This window comes from Melanerpes formicivorus, unplaced genomic scaffold, assembly GCF_026170545.1.
Source record: "Melanerpes formicivorus ecotype bairdi unplaced genomic scaffold, bMelFor1.0.p_v2 SCAF_24, whole genome shotgun sequence".
NCBI lineage: Eukaryota > Metazoa > Chordata > Aves > Piciformes > Picidae > Melanerpes > Melanerpes formicivorus.
This window is the reverse complement of record NW_027142376.1, coordinates 6,730,411-6,751,020: the sequence shown is the minus strand read 5'-3', so window position 1 is coordinate 6,751,020 and position 20,610 is coordinate 6,730,411. Positions and strand designations below refer to the sequence as shown.

Sequence of the window (20,610 nt, the reverse complement as noted above, 5' to 3'; positions counted from 1 at the left end):
GAAATTCACAGTCACAGGATGCCAGGGGCTGGAAGGGACCTCAGAAGCTCACCCAGTCCAACCCCCCTGCTGGAGCAGGAGCACTTAGAGCAGGTCACACAGGAACACATCCAGGTGAGTTTTGAATGTCTCCAGAGAGGGAGACTCCACAACCCCCCTGGACAGCCTGTTTCAGAGCTCTGTCACTCTCACAGGGAAATAATTTTTCCCTCTGTTTCCATGGAACTTCCTCTGCCTCAGCTTCTACCACTGCCTCTTGTGCTGCCATTGGGCATCACCCAGCAGAGCCTGGCTCCAGCCTCTGGGCACTCACCCTGCACAGCTTTATCAACATGAATGAGGTCACCCCTCAGGCTCCTCCTCTCCAAGCCACAGAGCCCTCAGCTCACTCAGGCTCCCCTCATAAGGAAGGTGTTCCACTCCCCAAATCATCTTTGTGGCTCTGTGCTGGACTCTCTCAAGCAGTTCCCTGAAGTCTTTCTGGAACTGAGGGGCCCAGAACTAGACACAATATTCCACATGTGGCCTCACCAGGGTCACATCTCTAGTACTGGCCACACCACCCCTCACAGAGGTGAAACATTTAGAGCCTGCAGGGGGCCTGGAACTGGGTGGTCTTTAAGCTCCCTTCCAACCTAAACCACTCTATGACCTTTTTTTGCTCCATTTGCAGTAAAACAGCTGGGGGCTGGGCATGGAAAACAGGGAGAAGTCTTGCTGGTCAGAAAATAATCCTGGTTGTGTTCCAGTCTGGCTGCATTATTTCATAGAATGGTCCAGCCAGGAAGAGACCTCCAAAGGTCACCCAGTCTGCAGTGAGCAGGGACATCCTCCACTAGATCAGGTTGCCCAGGGTCTTGTCAAGCCTCACCTTGAATCTCTCCAAGGATGGGGCCTCAACCACCTCCCTGGGCAAGCTGTTCTAGTGTTCCACCACCCTCATAGGGAAGAACTTCTTCCTAACATCCAGTCTAAATCTGCCCTTCTCTAGTCTGAAGCCATTTCAGCTGAGGTTGTTCTGGGCAGCCAACATTTTTACTGGCTATGGAATATGCATAAAAAGTACTTAAATGTCTTATTACTCAGGAAACTGCTGAAAGCTCCTCAGAAAAGAACTGGGTGGTGCCAGTGCTACTCACAGGAGTATTTCTGCTGGAACAATCTGGCTGGTTTGTAATTAATGTCACTGAGCATTTGTAGATTGCCTTCCATCTAAAAATGCTGCAGAGTCTTGCCAGCCAATGGTTCATCCCTGGGATGCTGACAGAATCATAGAATCACAGAGCTGTCAGGGTTGGAAGGGACCTCAAGGATCAGCCAGTTCCAACCCCCCTGCCATGGGCAGCGACACCTCACACTACAGCAGCTTGCTCACAGCCACATCCAGCCTGGCTGCAAACACCTCCAGGCATGAGGCTTCCACCACCTCCCTGGGCAACCTGTGCCAGTCTCTCACCACCCTCATGGGGAACAACTTCTTCCTCACATCCAATCTGAATCTCCCCATTTCTAGTTTTGTTCCATCCCCCCACTCCTATCGCTCCCTGACACCCTCCAAAGTCCTTCAGCAGCTTTACCTTTGCAGAATTTCTCCTCGTAGGGAATTCCATCCTTTGGATCCACACCCTGTTGAAGGAGAGAAGGGGCAGAGCATTATATCAATAGGAGCATTATATCATTAGAGGATTATATCAATAGGAAAGTATTATATCAATAGAGGATTATATCAATAGGAGCATTATATCAATAGAGGGTTATATCAATGGAAAAGCCCTCAGAGATCATCAAGTCCAACCTATTGCCTAATACCTAACACCTCCTGACAACTAAACCATGGCTCCAAGTGCCACATCCAATCCATTTCTGAACACCTCCAGGGATGGTGACTCCACCACCTCCCTGGGCAGCACATTCCAATGGCCAATTGCTCTTTCTGGGAAGAACTTTCTCCTCACCTCCAGCCTAAACTTCCCCTGGCACAGCTTGAGACTGTGTCACAGTATCACAGTATCACCTAGGTTGGAAAGGACCTCGAGGATCATCGAGTCCAACCTATCAACACAGACCCCATGACTAGACCATGGCACCAAGTGCCACGTCCAATCTCCTCTTGAACGCCTCCAGGGACGGTGACTCCACCACCTCCCTGGGCAGCACATTCCAATGACCAATGACTCGCTCAGTGAAGAACTTTCTCCTCACCTCGAGTCTAAACCTCCCCTGGCGCAGCTTGAGACTGTGTCCCCTTGTTCTGGTGCTGGTTGCTGGTTGGGAGAAGAGACCAACCCCTTCCTGGCTACAACCTCCCTTCAGGTAGTTGTAGAGAGCAATGAGGTCACCCCTGAGCCTCCTCTTCTCCAGGCTAAACAACCCCAGCTCCCTCAGCCTCTCCTCATAGGGCTTGTGCTCAAGGCCTCTCCCCAGCCTTGTTGCCCTTCTCTGGACACGTTCAAGTGTTTCGATGTCCTTCTTAAACTGAGGGGCCCAGAACTGGACACAGGACTCAAGGTGTGGCCTAACCAGTGCAGAGTACAGAGGCACAATGACCTCCCTGCTGCTGCTGGCCACACTATTCCTAATGCAGGCCAGGATGCAGGTGCCCTCCTGGCCACCTGGGCACACTGCTGGCTCATATTCAGGCGGCTGTCGATCAGCACCCCCAGGTCCCTCTCTGTTTGGGAGCTCTCAGCCACTCCGACCCCAGCCTGTAGCTCTGCATGGGGTTGCTGTGGCCAAAGTGCAGCACCTGGCACTTGGACTTGTTGAATGCCATCCCATTGGACTCTGCCCATCTGTCCAGTCGGTCGAGGTCCCTCTGCAGAGCCTTTCTACCCTCTAACTGACTAACATCTGCCCCTAACTTTGTGTCATCTGCAAACTTGCTGATGACTGACTCTACCCCTTCATCCAGATCATCGATGAATATGTTGAAGAGCACAGGGCCCAGCACTGATCCCTGGGGCACACCACTGGTGACTGGCCTCCAGCTGGATGTGGCACCGTTCACTACCACTCTCTGGGCTTGGCCCTCCAGCCAGTTCCTAACCCAGCACAGAGTGTAATGGTCCAATCCATGGGCTGACAGCTTAGCCAGCAGTTTGCTGTGGGGGACGGTGTCAAAGGCCTTGCTGAAGTCCAGGTAGACCACATCCACAGGCCTCCCCACATCCACCAGACAGGTGTCCTCTTGTTCTGTCACTGGCTGGAAAAAAAATCCCCCAGCAGTGCAAAAGAGAGCTGGAGAACTTATTGCTTCTTGAATGTCTGCCCACAGGAAACACTGCTTCATAATAAGGATGCTTTCCCTTGCATTATTTTAATAAGCATCTGTACATTTAAATTAATTGTAATAGCTGTAATTTAAGTCATCACAAGCAGCCATAAACAAACTTCACTCCTGAACTGCTTTCCCCTACGTTTCCTCAGCTTTCCATAACTACAGGTTTGTCACCAGGAACATCCAAGGCAACAAATAAACAAGAGCAGCTCAAAAGCAGCTAATAAAGCAGAATAAACAGAACAGAAACATTTGCAGACTGATTCAACAGGAAAGGGAAAAAAAGGCAGAAGCAGCAATCAGGAAGGAAGCCTCAGATGGAAGTTTGGTTACTCACCCATATGCCGTTGCAGTTAGAGTCACCGTTCACATCCCAATTGTCAGGGCTAAAAGAGAGGTACAGAAGGATATGCAGTGTCACAGGAAATAGAGGGGAAAAGGGCTTCTGAGGAAATCACATGTTTTGTGCCACTTTTTAACTAACAACATACAAGAATGAAACATTCCTCACAGCACAGAAGAATAGAATAGAATAGAATAGAATAGAATAGAATAGAATAGAATAGAATAGAATAGAATAGAATAGAATAGAATAGAATAGAATAGAATAGACCAGGTTGGAAGAGACCTTCAAGATCATCGAGTCCAACCTATCATCCAGCACCACCTAATGAACTAAACCATGGCACAAAGCACCCCATGAAGTCTCCTCCTGAACACCTCCAATGATGGTGACTCCACCACCTCCCTGGGCAGCACATTCCAATGGGCAATCACTATCTCTATGAAGAATTTCTTCCTAACCTCCAGCCTTAACCTCCCCTGGTGCAGCTTGAGACTGTGTCCTCTTGTTCTGGTGCTGCTTGCCTGGGAGAAGAGACCAACCCCCACCTGGCTACAACCTTCCTTCAGGGAGTTGTAGAGAGCAAGAAGGTCTCCCCTGAGCCTCCTCTTCTCCAGGCTAAGCAACCCCAGCTCCCTCAGCCTCTCCTCACAGGGCTGTGCTCCAAGGCTGAGTGGCTTTCCCCACTGGAACCCAGGAGAAACTGTGCTTGGTTTCCCTACCCTCTTCTGCCTGTCTGGCCAACCTTGGCTGCAGATACACCAGAGAAAGGAGAGAAAGCTGTGCACCACCTCTGCTAATGTGTCCCATCCCTGTCAGCTCCACCATAACCCTCTTGTCCCCAGCACAGTGAAATCTAACCACAGTGAAATCTAACAACAATAAAATCAGTGTCACAGAAAATGAAGGGGGAAAGGGCTTTTGAGGAGATCACATATTTTGTGCCTTTTGTTTTGCTAAGAACATAAAAGAATTAAACACTCCTCTCAGCACAGAAGGCTGGGGGCCTTTCCCCACTGGAACCCAGGAGAGGCTGTGCTTGGTTTCCCTACCCTCTTTTCTCTGTCTGACCAACCTTGGCTGCACCACCTCTGCCAATGGGTCCCATCCCTGCCATCTCCACCATCCCCTCATGTCCCCAGCACAGTGAAATCTAACAACAAGCAGTGATGTGCTCTCTGAAGAGCAGGGGCAACCCCAAACCTGGGTCTCATTGTTGAGGAAGCCACAGTTATCAGGAAGCCTTTAAAAGAGCAAAGAGCCTTACCGCCTGCCAGGGTACACGGTGGTGTTCTTGTCATTGCAGTCTCTGCCTCGCCAGTGGTAGCCCCTCAAAGTCTAGGAGGCAGGGAGAAGCACACAGAGAGGATGCTCACTGCTCTTCTTCCACTTTTAATCTAAAATGTCTAAGATATGAATCTAGCTCTACATGTAGCAATAGCCCCCAGTAAACAGGTTGTATTCCACAGGCATGTTTGCCAAGCTTTAATAAATCACAGAAATATTCAGGATGGAACAGACCCTCAGCATCACCAAGTTCAACCCACAACCCTACCCTACAAGGCTCTCCCCTAAACCAGAGCCCCAAGCACCACATCCAAAACACCTTCAAACACAGCCAGGCTTGGGGACTCCACCACCTCCCTGGGCAGCTCATTCCAATCCCTGACCACTCTTCCCATGAGAAAAGGTTTCCTACTCTCCAGCCTAACCCTACCCAGTGGCAGCTTGAGGCCATTGCCTCTTGTTCTGTCACTAATTACCTGTGAGAAGAGACCAGCAGCAGCCTCTCCACAATGTCCTTTCAGGGAGTTGTAGACAGCAATGAGGTCTCCTCTCAGCCTCCTCTTTTCCAAACTAACCATCCCCAGCTCCTTCAGTTGCTCTTCATCAGATCTATTCTCCAGGCCCTTCCCAGCTTTCTTGCCCTCCCCTGCCCTGGCTCCAGCCCCTCCACATCTCTCTTGTATTGAGGTGCCCCAAACTGGACACAATACTGCACGTGTGGCCTCCCCAGAGCTGAATGCCAGGGGACAATCCCCTCCCTGCTCCTGCTGGACACAGCATTTCTGATCCCAGCCAGGATGCCTTAGGCTTTCTTGGCCACCTGGGCACACTGCTGGCTCCTATTCAGCTGCTTGTCCATTAGCATCCCCAGGTCCTTTTCTGCCAGCAGCTTTCAGCCACACTGCCCCAAGCCTGTAGCCTTGTTTGGGGTTGTTGTGACCCAAGTGCAGGACCTGGCACTTGGCCTTGTTGAAGCTCCTCCTGGTAATGTTGGCCATGGATCCAACCTATTCAAGTCCCTCTGTAGAGCCTCCTTACCCTCATGAATATCAACACTCCACCTAACTTGGTGTCACCTCTGAACTTGCTGCAGCCACACTCTGTGTCTTCATCAAGGTCATCAATAAAGATGTTAAACAGAAGTGGTCCCAACACTGAGCCCTGAGGAACACCTCTTGTGACTGGCCACCAGCTGGATTTCTGCCACCTTGCACTCTTTGGTGCAGAAATAAGGCAAGCTGGCAATTGAAGTGTTTTTGTCTTGGTTTTGGTGGGGGCTGTTTTGGTTATGACTTTATTTCACCCCTTATTCATTTGGTAAAGAGGCAGCTCAGCAGCAGAGCCAGAGAGCACAGCTGCAAGTGAGCATCTCCCCAGGTGGCAGAAACAAATTATTGGTTCTTCACCCAGACAACAAAGAAATAAACACCCCCAAACCTACCTTTTATGAAAAACAACCCCAAATCCCAACCCTCCATTCAGCTGATTCCTAGGTTCTCATGACTGCATAAGGCTTTGCAGCCAGTGAGAGCGATCCCAAAGACAGTGTCATCACCGAGGGGGCCCTGTGCCAAAGGAAAGGTTTTGCTCACCGGGAAAGTACTAAATTTGTCTCCATCCAAGTCTTCAAAAGGCAGTTTATTTCTTAGAACACTGCAAAAGAAAACAAACATCAAAGCCAACAAATTCAGTGTTGATATGGCTGCTGGAGAGGGTCCAGCAGAGGGCTAGGAGGATGATGAGGGGATTGGAGCACTGCCTGGTAAGGAGAGGCTGAGGGACCTGGGGCTGTGGAGTCTGGGAAAGAGAAGACTTAGAGGGGATCTGATCAATGTCTATCATTAATGGAATGAAGCTGGAGGTGGGGAGATTCAGGCTGGATGTGAGGAGGAAGTTCTTCCCCAGGAGAGTGGTGAAGCCCTGGAATGGGTTGTCCAGGGAGGTGGTTGGGGTGCTGTCCCTGGAGGTGTTTAAGCCCAGGCTGGATGAGGCTCTGGCCAGGCTGTTCTAGTGTGGGGTGTCCCTGCCCATGGCATGGGGGGTGGAACTAGATGATCCTTGTGGTCCCTTCCAACCCTGACTGATACCATGATGCTATGAATATCTGAGGGCTGGGGGTCAGGAGGGAGGGCACAGGCTCTGCTCACTTGCTCCCTGTGATAGGACAAGGAGCAGTGGACGTAAGCTGCAGCACAGGAGGTTCCACCTCAACACAAGGTGGAATTTCTTTACTGTAAGGGTCACAGAGCACTGGAGCAGGCTCATTCTCTCTGTAATCACCAATTTCCATGAGCTGCTTTGGGCTACTTCTTTCCCTCAGTAAGGGACAGTTGAAGGCAGTGGCACAGATCCAGACCAGCTAAAGAAGTTTAACTGCCAAATATGCTTTTTTTGTAGCTACAGAAAGAAGACACCAAGGAGAGGGAGAGAGTGCATGAGAGAGATCAGAAGAGTTGAAAACGTTCCAGTGGATGGTAAACAATTTGTTTCCTGCTTCCACTGTCAGGGCTCAAACTCAGGTTATTTGTCCTGACTCACGCTACAAAGGCACTTAGGAGATGTTTCCTGCTAATCAGTTTATTCCCAACAAGCTCCTGATGTTTGCAGTGACAATTAAATGAGCAGAAACAGATGAGCAAGCCAGCCTTTGCAGTCAAATCAATCAAAGCATGCTGCTAATCACACTTCTGTATTCTTAGATGGGTTCAACTCCTCCTCCAACTCATTGGAGTACATTGACAAATAAGCTTTAGGAGGAGTAGCTCAGCTGATGTCCTCAGCCTTTTGCAGAGCTGACTCAGTCAGACCTGCCATAAGCTATATGATTTTTTTTGCTGTCCACCAGCCACCATTTCTATCTAAAAGGCTTCTCCTGCTCTTTGCAACTGCCTGGGGGTCTTCCTGCGCTGAGCCATGGGGCCCACAACTGGGTGGCCAAATGAAATGGGGAAGCCTCTTGGGCTCAGGAAACCTCAGGAGAAATCTGGCTTCCTCTTGGAGGTGTCATTCACACAGAATCACAGAATCACCAAGGTTGGAAGAGACCTCACAGATCATCAAGTCCAACCTGGCGCCACAGACCTCATGACTAAGCCATGGCATTCCTTTGAGTGTGTCAAGTATTTGACCTCCAGGAGGTGTCATGCCTTTGAGTGTGCCATATCATAGAATCACTAAGGTTGGAAAAGACCTCAGAGATCATCAAGTCCAACCTCTCACCCAACACCCCCTAACAACTAAACCATGGCTCCAAGTGCCACATCCAAGCCTTTTGTGAACACCTCCAGGGATGGTGACTCCACCACCTCCCTGGGCAGCACATTCCAATGGGCAATTCCTCTTTCTGGGAAGGACTTTCTCCTCACCTCCAGCCTAAACTTCCCCTGGCACAGCTTGAGACTGTGTCCTCTGCAAAGATCTGAAGTGCTGAATAAAAGCACAGGGACCCCCTCTGAGGAATTGTATTTCTCTGAACCCTGTGCAACCTCACCCTGTGCCTCATGGCACCTTGACAGAAGTTTCATGAAGGCAGCCAAGAGGAGTGAGTAGAGGAAGCTTTGTTAATTGAAGATGGTTGTTGAAAGAAGCAAAGGTACCACATTGTGCTCCTGGTTAAAGGCTGGGAAATGGATACCTACTATTTAATCTTCTCACACAGGTCAGCCAGAAGGGGAAAGGCACACATACTTGATAACTCTGTGAAGCTCTTCTAGAGGGGAAGAAAATAAAGGAAGTTGGATGCATCAGTTCACAGCAGTGATGTGGCTTGGGATACTCACTGTTAGTAATGCCCAGAGCTAAGTCACAGAATCACAGAATCAACCAGGTTGGAAAAGACCTCAGAGATCATTAAGTCCAACCTACAGAAGTCATGTATTTTCTGCCTAAAAACCCAGACTCACAGAACATGTCACAGTATCACAGTATCACAGTCTCACCAAGGTTGGAAGAGACCTCAAAGATCATCAAGTCCAACCTGTCACCACAGACCTCATGACTAAGCCATGTCACCAAGTGCCACATCCAATCCCCTCTTGAACACCTCCAGGGATGGTGACTCCCCCACCTCCCTGGGCAGCACATTCCAATGACGAATGACTCGCTCAGTGAAGAACTTTCTCCTCACCTCCAGCCTAAACATCCCCTGGCACAGCTTGAGACTGTGTCCCCTTGTTCTGGTGCTGGTTGCTGGTTGGAAGAGACTTCCAGGATCATCCAGTCCAACCCTCAACCCAGCACTGAAGGGTCAACACTAAACCATGTCCCTAAGCACCAGCTCCACAGGCTGCTGGAACACTCCCAGGAAGCAGAGGAGCCTGAGGGGTGACCTCATTCATGTTGATAAAGATGTGCAGGGCAGGGTCAGGAGGATGGAGCCAGGCTCTGCTCAGGAATGTCCAAGGACAGGACAAGTGGCAGTGGGTGCAAGCTGGAGCAGAGCAGGTGCCACATGAACATAAGGAGAAACTTTGTCACGGTGAGGGTGGCAAAACCCTGGAGCAGGCTGCCCAGACAGGTTGTGGAGTCTCCTTCTCTGGAGACTTTCCATCCCTGTCTGGATTGCTGTGTGACCTGTGCTCTGGCAGGGGGTTGAACTTGATCTCTGGAGGCCCATTCCAACCCCTAACATCCTGTGACTTGATGATCTTGAAGGTCTCTTCCAAACAAAACCATCCTATGGCCAGGTAGGCAGTGTGCAAGCAGCATGCCAGCTGTGCTCAGAGAGCTTTGCAAACCTCTCTGTGCCTTCCTGGAAAGAGGAAAGCAACCACTTCCCCCACCTCCTCCATGCAGGACTAATCCCAGCACTGCTTACTGAAGCACCAGAGGCTCTTGCAGCTTTTCATCAGGCTAAGATTTGCAGCGTCTTCATCTGAGCTGTTGGCTTTTCACTTCAGCCCAAGTCACAGCGTGCAAAGCCTTTGAAGTTAAGGCAACTGGAGCTGAAAATGCTCCAGAAAGACAAACTACAGGGCTTGCATGAAATAAATACATAAATAAAGCCTCTTTTCATTCTGCACACAGGCTGTATGTGAAGTCTGCTCTTTGCTGTCAGTGGAATACAGTCTCTCATGCCTTTTTTTTTCTCACAGAGAGTCACTTGAAATTTGCTACTGACTGGACCTCCTTCAGTTTCAAAGGAAAACTATCCTGCAGGCCCAGAGACTGCCTGAGCCTGCTGGGAACAGCTGCCAGGATGGTGCTCTGGGTGATGTCACGCTGCAGCAGCATCCCAGAGCACAGCAGCCTCCGGGTCCCCCACAGAATATAGAATACAGAATTAACCAGGTTGGAAAAGACCTCAGAGATCATCCAGTCCAACCTATCACCCAACACTATCCAAACCATGGCACCAAGTGCCTCAGCCAGTCTCCTCTTAAACCCCTCCAGTGATGGTGACTCCACCACCTCCCTGGGCAGCACATTCCAATGGCCAATCTCTCTTGTTGGGAATAACTTCTTCCTAACATTCAGCCTAAGCCTCCCCTGGCACAGCTTGAGACTGTGTCCTCTTGTTCTGGTGCTGCTTGCCTGGGAGAAGAGACCAACCCCCACCTGGCTACAATCTCCCTTCAGGGAGTTGGAGAGAGCAAGAAGGTCTCCCCTGAGCCTCCTCTTCTCCAGGCTAAGCAACCCCAGCTCCCTCAGCCTCTCCTCACAGGGCTGTGCTCCAGACCCCTCCCCAGCTTTGTTGCCCTTCTCTGGACACCTTCAGCAACTCAACATCTTTCCTAAACTGAGCATGTGGGACAGTGAGGTCTGGAAGTAATGCTTGAGAGTATGAGGAGAGCAGCTCATCTGCTCTTTGAGGGTGACTTGGACTACTCTCAAGATGCTACAAGAAGCACAGATTTTTATCTTAAAGGCATAAACTCTGTGTAAGTGAGAGAGCACTCGAGCACAGGGGAGCAGGCTGCCCAGGGAAGTGGTGGAGTCACCACCCCTGGAGGTATTTAAAAGACATGGAGATATGGTGCCGGTTTAATGGTTGGTCTTGATGATCTTAAAGGTCTCTTCCAACCAAAATGATTCTATGGTTGTATGACAGAGCAGCTTTGAGGATCTGGGAGAGTAGAGGCAAACTGGAAAGAGACCCCATTACACCCAGAGATTGATGCCAACCATGCCTCTCTACCCAGAAGAGCCTGAAAGGAAGTGGTGCACACAGCCCATGAAGGCCAGGCCAGACCAGCAATGCAAGGGGTGCAGCCTGGCATGCCAGGGGTAGAAGAACATGATGGGGTAACTACCTGAAGGGAGGTTGTAGCCAGTTTGAGGTTGGTCTCTTCTCCCAGGCAAGCAGCACCAGAACAAGAGGACACAGGCTCAAGCTGTGACAGGGGAGGCTTAGGCTGGATGTTAGGAAGAAGTTCTTCCCAACAAGAGAGATTGGCCATTGGAATGTGCTGCTCAGGGAGGTGGTGGAGTCACCATCCCTGGAGGTGTTTAGGAAGAGCCTGGCTGAGGCACTTGGTGCCATGGTTTAGTTGATTAGATGGTGTTGGGTGAGAGGCTGGACTGGATGATCTCTGAGGTTTTTTCCAACCTGGTTGATTCTACTCTATTCTAGTCTAGTCTATCCTGTGGTTGCAGCCTGACCTCTCTTCATGCCCACACTTCATCCCAGGCTCTGCCTGACAGAGAGGACCCCCTCAGAGCATCTCTCTGCAGGTATTAATGTGGAGACTTGCCATGGGGATTAAAACTTCCATGTAATATGAGTGGTAATCTCAGGCCCTCAGCAGCAGAGCATCGAACAGGAAGGGAAATGAATCAGATCCTGCTGGCTGCTGTGCTGCAGGAGCCCAGAGCCATCTCTCCAGTGCATGGTTTGTTTCCCTGGCTTGGTAATTTGGCACTTGCCCAAAGGCTAATGAGGCACCTCAATTTTCACTTTTGTGAGTAGCATCACAGTGAGGATTCAGGAAGAAGCAATATCAGTAATTTCTTCCCTAAGAGCAACAGCATTAGCTCTGCATTAAGTGCCTGAACACTACTGCAAGCCAGCTCTGTGGCTGAGCTGACTCACCTAAGTGAACCAAGCCAGCAGGATCAAAGTTGCCTTTCCCTTCCCTGCTGCCCTTTGGAGATCTTTAATAAACCTGAAAACTGGTGGAGGTGGAAAGATCTCCAATCCCAAGCTTTCTAATTTGGAGGCAAAAGTAGCCTCTCAAAAAAATAAAAGAAAGCTGCAGGATTTGCCAGTCAGGCCACTGCTTGAGGCTCAGAAAAGCCCAAAGTGCTCAAGCCACACTGCTCTGAGGCAGTGGCTGAGCTCATGAGACTCCACTCTACATGGGCAGGGAGGGATGACCAAAAGGAAGCATGAAACAAGGAGGAACTAAGAGAATCTCCTTTCAAGAAGTTGGAAGGAAGGTTCTGTGAATGGAAAAGCACAGGATGAGACAGTAGGAAATTCCTGCCCAGAGAGGTTGTGGAGCCTCCTTCCCTGGAGACTTTCAAAGGCAACCTGGACGTGATTCTGTGTGACCTGCCCTAGGTGACCCTGCTTTGGCAGGGGGGCTGGACCCCATGATCTCTGGAGGTCCCTTCCAACCCCTAATGTTCTGTCATTCTGTGAATCTAACCAAAACCTAGATCAGGTTGGTTTCTTAAGGCTGGCAGCCCCATCAAAGGTGAGTTGGGCTAGGTTCGGTGTGGAGCTGCACTGTGGAGCTCACAGATTACAACCTCAGCTCATGTGTGAACTTCAGACACACATTTATGTTTTGCATCAATCATAGAATCATGGAATTGTTAGGGTTGGAAGGGACCTCAGAGATCAGCCAACTCCAACCCCCCTGCCATGGGCAGGGACACCTCACACTACAGCAGCTTGCTCACAGCCACAGCCAGCCTGGCTGCAAAAACCTCCAGGCATGAGGCTTCCACCACCTCCCTGGGCAACCCGTGCCAGTCTCTCACCACCCTCATGGGGAACAACTTCTTCCTCACATCCAATCTCAATCTACCCATTTCTAGTTTTGCTCCATCCCCCCCAGTCCTATCACTGCCTGACACCCTCAGAAGTCCCTCCCCAGCTTCCTTGGAGCCCCCTTCAGATCCTGGAAGGCCACAATTAGGTCTCCTTGGAGCCTTCTCTTCTCCAGACTGAACAGCCCCAAGTCCCTCAGTCTGTCCTCACAGGAGAGGTGCTCCAGCCCACTGCTCATGCAGATATTTAACCCTACTCTACAAGCACTCTGCATTATTCATGATTACTTTTTTTTACAGTTCTTCCCATATCTCATACTTCCTCTCCATCATCTCTCTCCGTCCTCCCAGTGTCACCTGATGGAGCAGATCCTCCACTGGGCAGGTGTGAGTCAGCATCCAGAGCAGTGAGGATCATTGAGCTCACAATTAGGCCAAAAGAAACAAGGACTGTCTCCTGATAAAATGCAAGCACACTGCAAAGCATTCTGATGTCACTGATTTCTTACCTGCTTCTTGGACTTCTTCACAACCCTTTTGGCTTTCTTGATTGCAGTAACCAGCCCCTCCTAGGAGACAAGAGCCACACATGAGAAAAATCCAAACAGCCAAGCTTCACAGGATGCCACCAAATTTTCTGCCCATTTCCTACCTTTGCTTTTTTAATAGATCAAGCCAGAGCACAGCTATGATGCATGAGTCCACAGGCTCAACATGAGTTACTTTAAATTGGACTAACAACCAATTTCCCAAGTGTTCCCTGTGAGACTCCAGTTGCAAGAATTCCATTCTTTTATTTTGTCCCTCTCTAGGGCATCATTTGTTTCCTAAGGAAAAGTCCAAAATCAGCTGAAGAGCTGAGATTCACATCCACAGAACCACAGAATCAGCCAGGTTGGAAGAGACCTTCAAGACCATCAAGTCCAACCTATCACCCAACCCTATCTAATCAACCAGAGCATGGCACCAAGTGTCTCATCCAGGCTCTTCTTAAACACCTCCAGGGACACCGACCCCACCACCTCCCTGGGCAGCACATTCCAAAGGCCAATCTCTCTTGCTGGGAAGAGCTTCTTTCTGAGATCAAGCCTAAACTTCCCCCTGAGCAGCTTGTGTCCTCTTGTTCTGTCACAGGTTGCCTGGGAGAAGAGTTCAATCCCCACCTGGCTGCAACCCCCCTGCCATGGCCAGGGACACCTCACACTACAGCAGCTTGCTCACAGCCACAGCCAGCCTGGCTGCAAAAACCTCCAGGCAGGAGGCTTCCACCACCTCCCTGGGCAACCTGTGCCAGTCTCTCACCACCCTCATGGGGAACAACTTCTTCCTAACATCCAATCTCAATCTGCCCATTTCTAGTTTTGTTCCATTCCCCCCAGTCCTATCACTCCCTGACACCCTCAGAAGTCTGTCACTCTTCCCTTCCATAGTCTCACTAGAGCCACATCACAGGACCAGAACAAAATAACTGACTGCAAAAGGAGCTACACCTTGATATTTGCCACCTTAAAGGCATTTAGAACCTGAAGATGAGGCTGCCTTATAAGGACAAGCTACCCTACATTCATTTTGCTCCCTCCAGCAGTACAAACATGATCCTAATTCTGGGAAAATGGGCATCCAGGAGTCCAAATGAATAAATGAAGCACCTGAAAATCAATAGAGTTGAACAAAACAGTCATTAGTATTAAAGTCTTGTTCAAACACTTGGCAGGGGACTGAGCCAACATTTGCAGGCTCATATAACTGAAGTGATCAATCAAATTACAAACCAAAGAAGCCAATGTAAGGTAAACTGCATTTTATGTGTCTGTGTCTCTGGCTGTATATAATTTTTTTCCCATCCATAATCCATCTTTACTCAGTCTGACTTGTCACAGAGTTACAGTGGGCAATTTATCAACCACTTGAGCATGAACTCTAAGCACTGCTCTTCTCCTCCCATTTTCTCCAGCCTCCCTGTGGCTGTCTCAGGACAGCAGGCAAGCATAAAGCAGAGGGCACAGTCAGGGCAGAAAAATGGCTTTGTTGGTAGGGTTCCCTTATCCCTGGTGAGAAACAAATCCACCTTGACAGAAAGGGATGCAATGCCACTTGGAAGGGAGAGGTTCTGTTGAGTCACACAGGATTTCTGAAGGAACCCATCTGATGAAGTCTGGGCAAGATCCTGACTGAGTCAAGTCAGTGTGGGCTCTCTCTGCTGCCTGGCTGCACATTCATATAGCTCTGTGTTGGCATATCAAGGAGCAGAGCAGTCATATGGGGCACACATCTGCTATAAAAGGAATTCTTGGAAGGCAAGTAAGTGTTTCTCCAGGCCTTGGAGAACTACTGGCAGAATGGAATCCATCTATGAGAGGAGCCACAGCTCAGTGAAGCTCATAAAAAGGCCCTGATGGCTTTCAGTGACTGATGAGCCCCTATGTAAAGCACCTTAGGAAATCAAAGGTGTCTTTACCCATCCAGATGCAGGGGGGGAGATCACCAAAAAGAGGTGCCTAAGTGAATCACTTGCTTCTTGATACTGCCAAACACTCCCCATCACTCACAACTTTCAGTGTGATGGGGGCTGGATGATGACTGGAAAAAAACAACAAGGAAAGAGAGTGGCACTGGTGAGGCCTCCCCTCGAGCACTGTCTCCAGTACCCCACTGCAAGAGAGATCTTGAGGTGCTGGAGCAGGTCCAGAGGAGAGCAACCAGACTGGAGAAGAGTCTGGAGGGAAAGGCTGATGAGGAGAGGCTGAGGCAGCTGGGGGTGTTCAGCCTGGAGGAGACTCAGGGGGGACCCTATCACACTCTACAACTACCTGAAGGGAAGTTGTAGGCAGGTGGGGGTCAGGCTCTACTCCCAGGCACCTTGTGGCAAGACCAGAGGGCATGGCCTGAAGCTGTGCCAGGGGAGGGTTAGGAAGCATTTCCTCATGGAAAGGGGGATTAGACACTGGAATGTGCTGCCCAGGGAGGTGGTGCAGTCGCCACCCCTGGAGGTGTTTAAGGCAAGATTGGATGTGGCACTGAGGGCCATGGTCTGATCCATGTGGTGGTGTTAGGTCACAGGCTGGACTTGATGATCTCTGAGGTCTACCCCAGCCTCAATAATTCTGTGATTCTGTGGAAAAAAACCTCCCCAGACAAACACTTTAGACACCTTTGCAGGTATGTATGTGTTGGGTCTAGATTTCCTGAGAGACTCTGTGCTCCAAATGTTGAGGTTTGTTTCACAGGCGATGCATGTGCACTGGGAGATGCTGGACTGCTCAGCTCCAGCTTGAAAGACCTTCCACATCCTTTAGCTTTGAAAAAAAACCCAACAGTGGAAACCCAACTCACCTTTGGAGGAGGGTAGAGATGACAAAGTGGCTGTCCTGGGTCCTGTTCACACAGCTTCAAGGAGTGGCAGACCACATCGGCGTTCATTTCCCTGTCTATGCTGAAAGAAGTGGTGTGAAAACAAAGGCTGCTGTGTTTTTCTGGGTGCTTGAAAGTAGAATCTGTTTCCTTGGGAAGCTTGCAGCCCAGAAGGCAAATCACATCCTGGGCTGCATCACAAGATGTGTTGCCAGCAGATCCAGAGAGGTGATTCTGCCACTTTGCTCTGCTCTGGTGAGACCTCGCCTGGAGTACTGCAGCCAGCTCTGGAGCCCTCAGTATGGGAAGGACTGATATGGACCTGATGGAGCCGGTCCAGAGGAGGACCATGAGAATGATCAGGGGCTTGGAGCACCTCTGCTATGAGCACAGGATGAGGGAACTGGGGGTGTCCACCCTGGAGAGGAGAAGGCTCCAGTGAGACCTAATAGCAGCCATCCCATACCTGAAGGAGCTACAAGAAGGATGGAGAGAGACTGTTTGCAAAGGCCTGCAGGGACAGAACATGGGACAATGGTTTCAAGCTGGAGAAGAGCAGATTTAGATTGGATGTTAGGAACAAGCTCTTCAGTATGAGGGTGGTGGAACAAGAAACAGGTTGCCCAGGGAGCTGGTTGAGGTCCCTTCCCTGGAGATATTCAAGGTGAGGCTCAACAGGGCTCTGGGCAGCCTGAGCGAGATGGCGATGTCCCTGCTGACTGCAGGGGGTTGGACTGGATGAGCTTTGGAGGTAGAATAGAGTAGAGTAGAGTAGAGTAGAGTAGAGTAGAGTAGAGTAGAGTAGAGTAGAGTAGAGTAGAATAGAATAGAATAGAATAGAATAGAATAGAATAGAATAGAATAGAATAGAATAGAATAGACCAAGTTGGACAAGACCTTCAAGATCATCCTGGCCAACCTATCATCCAACACCACCTAATCAACTAACCCATGGCACCAAGCACCCTGTCAAGTCTCCTCCTAAACACCTCCAGGGATGGTGACTCCACCACCTCTCCAGGTGGCCCATTCCAGTGGGCAATCACTCTCTCTGTGTAGAATTTCTTCCTAACCTCCAGCCTAAACCTCCCCTGGCACAGCTTGAGACTGTGTCCTCTTGTTCTGGTGCTGCTTGCCTGGGAGAAGAGACCAACCCACACCTGTCCACAACCTCCCTTCTTGCCTGGAGCATTGATTCTATGATTCTAAATCTCCCCAACACCAAACAACAACCTCAGCTGGCTTCCCTGTGGCCCATAAGCACTGCTCAGGAGTGTGTTGGGTGCTAATGATTTCCTGCCACAAGATCCTGTTCAGCATTTACAATTGGACCTCAGGATGATGAGAAAGCACAGTGCTGTGTAGGCAGCAGCTGAATCAAATGCATCATGACTTGCTCTGGTTTTTAATCAATCATAATCCTGACAGAGATTTAAAGGTTAAAGTTAATGCACATGCAATTTGGCACATAGGAAGGTTCAGTCATTAACTCAAGGAAACAACCAGAAAGCCTTCAAAGATCCTTAACCTTTCATCACCAAGCACAAGTGCTAAGACTGCTTCATTCTTTTTGGGACACACCCCTGGGCTAACGAGGAATTAACTTAAAATGTTTGATTACAGCACTTCCTTAGTCCTGTAAGCACTTTGCAGTCCCTTGGCTAGTTTTAAAAACACAAGCAAAAACCCTGGAGAGGAAGAAGGTCTATCAAAGGCTCTGTTAATTACACTAAGAATGTTCAAAGAGGAATAAAGTGACCTACATTTGAGTGTTTTTAAATCACTTGCATTACTGAGCAGGCTTCCCCAAGAGCATGGCTCAAGGTCTGGGCTGGGAGTGTGGAGGGGCTGACAATTAGAAAGCTTGATTAATGAGCAGAGGGTTGGAGCACCTCTCCTGTGAGGACAGACTGAGGGAGTTGGGGCTGTTCAGTCTGGAGAGGAGAAGGCTCCAAGGAGACCTAATTGTGGCCTTCCAGGATCTGAAGGGGGCTACAAGAAAGCTGGGGAGGGACTTCTGAGGGTGTCAGGGAGTGATAGGAGTGGGGGGAATGGAACAAAACTAGAAATGGGTAGATTGAGATTGGATGTTAGGAAGAAGTTGCTCCCCATGAGGGTGGTGAGAGACTGGCACAGGTTGCCCAGGGAGGTGATGGAAGCCTCATCCCTGGAGGTTTTTGCAGCCAGGCTGGCTGTGGCTGTGAGCAAGCTGCTGTAGTGTGAGGTGTCCCTGGCCATGGCAGGGGGATTGGAGCAGGCTGATCCTTGAGGTCCTTTCCAACCCTGACAGTTCTGTGATTCTATTATTAAATGTATATATTTTATATATATATCCATATATATAATATATATTATTATTAAAGGTATATATTAAAGGCAAGAGCCAAGTGTGGCAGCAATGTGACTGTGGAAGCTGTCTCACTCACACAGAAGTTATTCAGATTCCTCCCTCAGCCAAAGCAGTGAATTTCAAAAGGGTAATTCCATCAGGTGGGGCTGATCATAGACTCATAGAACTGTCAGGGTTGGAAGGGACCTCAAGGATCAGCCATTTCCAACCCCCCTGCCATGGCCAGGGACACCTCACACTACAGCAGCTTGCTCACAGCCACATCCAGCCTGGCCTTCAAAACCTCCAGGGATGAGGCTTCCATCACCTCCCTGGGAGGTGGTAGAGAGATCTGAGGTTCAAATGGAATATGGATATGATTCCCAGTGGCAACCTGTGTTTAGTCACTCAGGAGTACCTGTGCCAAATACCAGAGCAGGGTATGAGGCTCAAGCATCTCTCCTTTAATCATCATAAAGTGCCTTTAAGAATGAAACCCCTGTGCTTCAGTCCAAGGGCTCATGCAGAACAAGCTGAGGAAGGGCCTGGGGGGACACAAGTGATACTTACAGTTCAGCTATGTGTGGTCCATAGAGTTCAGCCAGTACATAGCAGAAGCCTTGCAGTTTTTCTGGAAAACACAGGTTTTTAAGAGTCATTAAGCATTGGCTTGGTAACAGTCAAAGTGCAGCAGGAGTTGGCTCATTAAGCTGAATGCTGATTTATCTTAGGGGAAGCCATGTGAATCTATGGCCTCAGTAGAGCAGCAGGGAAGAAGGAAACCTGGGTTTCTAACCTTGCCTAAAGCCCGGCTCTGGCTTGGGGCAAGCCCCACGATAAAGACTAAAGAGGAGAAGCAGCATTTGTGATGTGCTGCCATCAGGGAAACCTCCAAAGAAATCATACCTGCTGCAGCATTTCCTAAGCAGTTTAAAACAAACAACTCAGGTTTGCAAGAAGGAAGAAAACAGAGAAAGTGCAGGGAGCTGTGCAGGGCTTGAGGCTGCTGTGAGAGCTGCCTCAGAGCTTCTAGGGCTCTGAATCATACAATCATAGAATCACAGAATCAACCAGGATGGAAAAGACCTCAGAGATCATCAAGTCCAACCTACTACCTAATACCTAACACCTCCTGACAACTAAACCATGGCACCGAGTGCCACATCCAATCCTTTTTTGAACACCTCCAGGGATGGTGACTCCACCACCTCCCTGGGCAGCACATTCCCACAACCAATCTCTCTTGCTGGGAAGAACTTTCTCCTCACCTCGAGCCTGAACCTCCCCTGGTGCAGCCTGAGACTGTGTCCTCTTGTTCTGGTGCTGCTTGCCTGGGAGAAGAGACCAACCCCCACCTGGCTACAACCTCCCTTCAGGGAGTTGTAGAGAGCAAGAAGGTCTCCCCTGAGCCTCCTCTTCTCCAGGCTAAGCAACCCCAGCTCCCTCAGCCTCTCCTCACAGGGCTGTGCTCCAGACCCCTCCCCAGCTTTGTTGCCCTTCTCTGGACACCTTCCAGCAACTCAACATCCTTCTTAAATTGAGGGGCCCAGAGCTGGACTCACTGGGAGCAATGAGAAGATGTTCTGTGTGCAGCAGTAATCACACTCAAATACTTGACAGTGAAAATGTGCTGCTTTGCAGAGCCTGCAGCCTTGGGCCTTTTTGGGATGTTGGCTCAGGTGGCTTGCTTCAGTCTGGGTGAAACATGCCTTCCATCAGACAGGAGGAAGGATTGGTATTTTTGTTTTTACACTGAGGGGGCTGAAGCTCTGGCACAGTTTTGCCCAGAGAAGTGGTGGATCCAATCCTTGGATTGGGCTCTATGCAACCTGAAGATTGAAGATGTCCCTGCTCACTGCAAGGGGGGTTGAATTGGGTGGCATTTAAAAGTCCCTTCTAGCCCAACACATTCTATGATGAGACAGGTTAGCAGAGATTCCTTTAAGGCATTCTAGCAAACACAGGTTGTCTCTGCACCCAAGCAAAGATACTTGTGGGAGAGATCAGCAGGGCCACAAGGATGAGCAGAGGGCTGGAGCTGCTCTCCTATGGAGACAGACTGAGGGAGTTGGGGCTGTTCAGTCTGGA

The 20,610-nt window shown here is 49.7% G+C and overlaps 1 protein-coding gene across 4 annotated transcripts in view; it reads right to left on the bottom strand.

The window, feature by feature from the left end:
- AOAH (acyloxyacyl hydrolase) overlaps window positions 1-20,610 on the bottom strand; it is a 112,023-nt gene that overhangs the window by 65,878 nt on the left and 25,535 nt on the right. For all 4 annotated transcript variants that reach the window (XM_068152735.1, XM_068152736.1, XM_068152734.1 and 1 more), the window contains exons 4-11: window positions 19,093-19,153; window positions 16,176-16,275; window positions 13,352-13,411; window positions 8,546-8,616; window positions 6,500-6,560; window positions 4,888-4,958; window positions 3,615-3,663; window positions 1,578-1,626 (exon numbers count right to left, since the gene is read on the bottom strand). In XM_068152735.1, coding sequence (XP_068008836.1) covers window positions 1,578-1,626; window positions 3,615-3,663; window positions 4,888-4,958; window positions 6,500-6,560; window positions 8,546-8,616; window positions 13,352-13,411; window positions 16,176-16,275; window positions 19,093-19,153 — 522 coding nt within the window. The remainder of the gene's footprint in view (window positions 1-1,577; window positions 1,627-3,614; window positions 3,664-4,887; window positions 4,959-6,499; window positions 6,561-8,545; window positions 8,617-13,351; window positions 13,412-16,175; window positions 16,276-19,092; window positions 19,154-20,610) is intronic.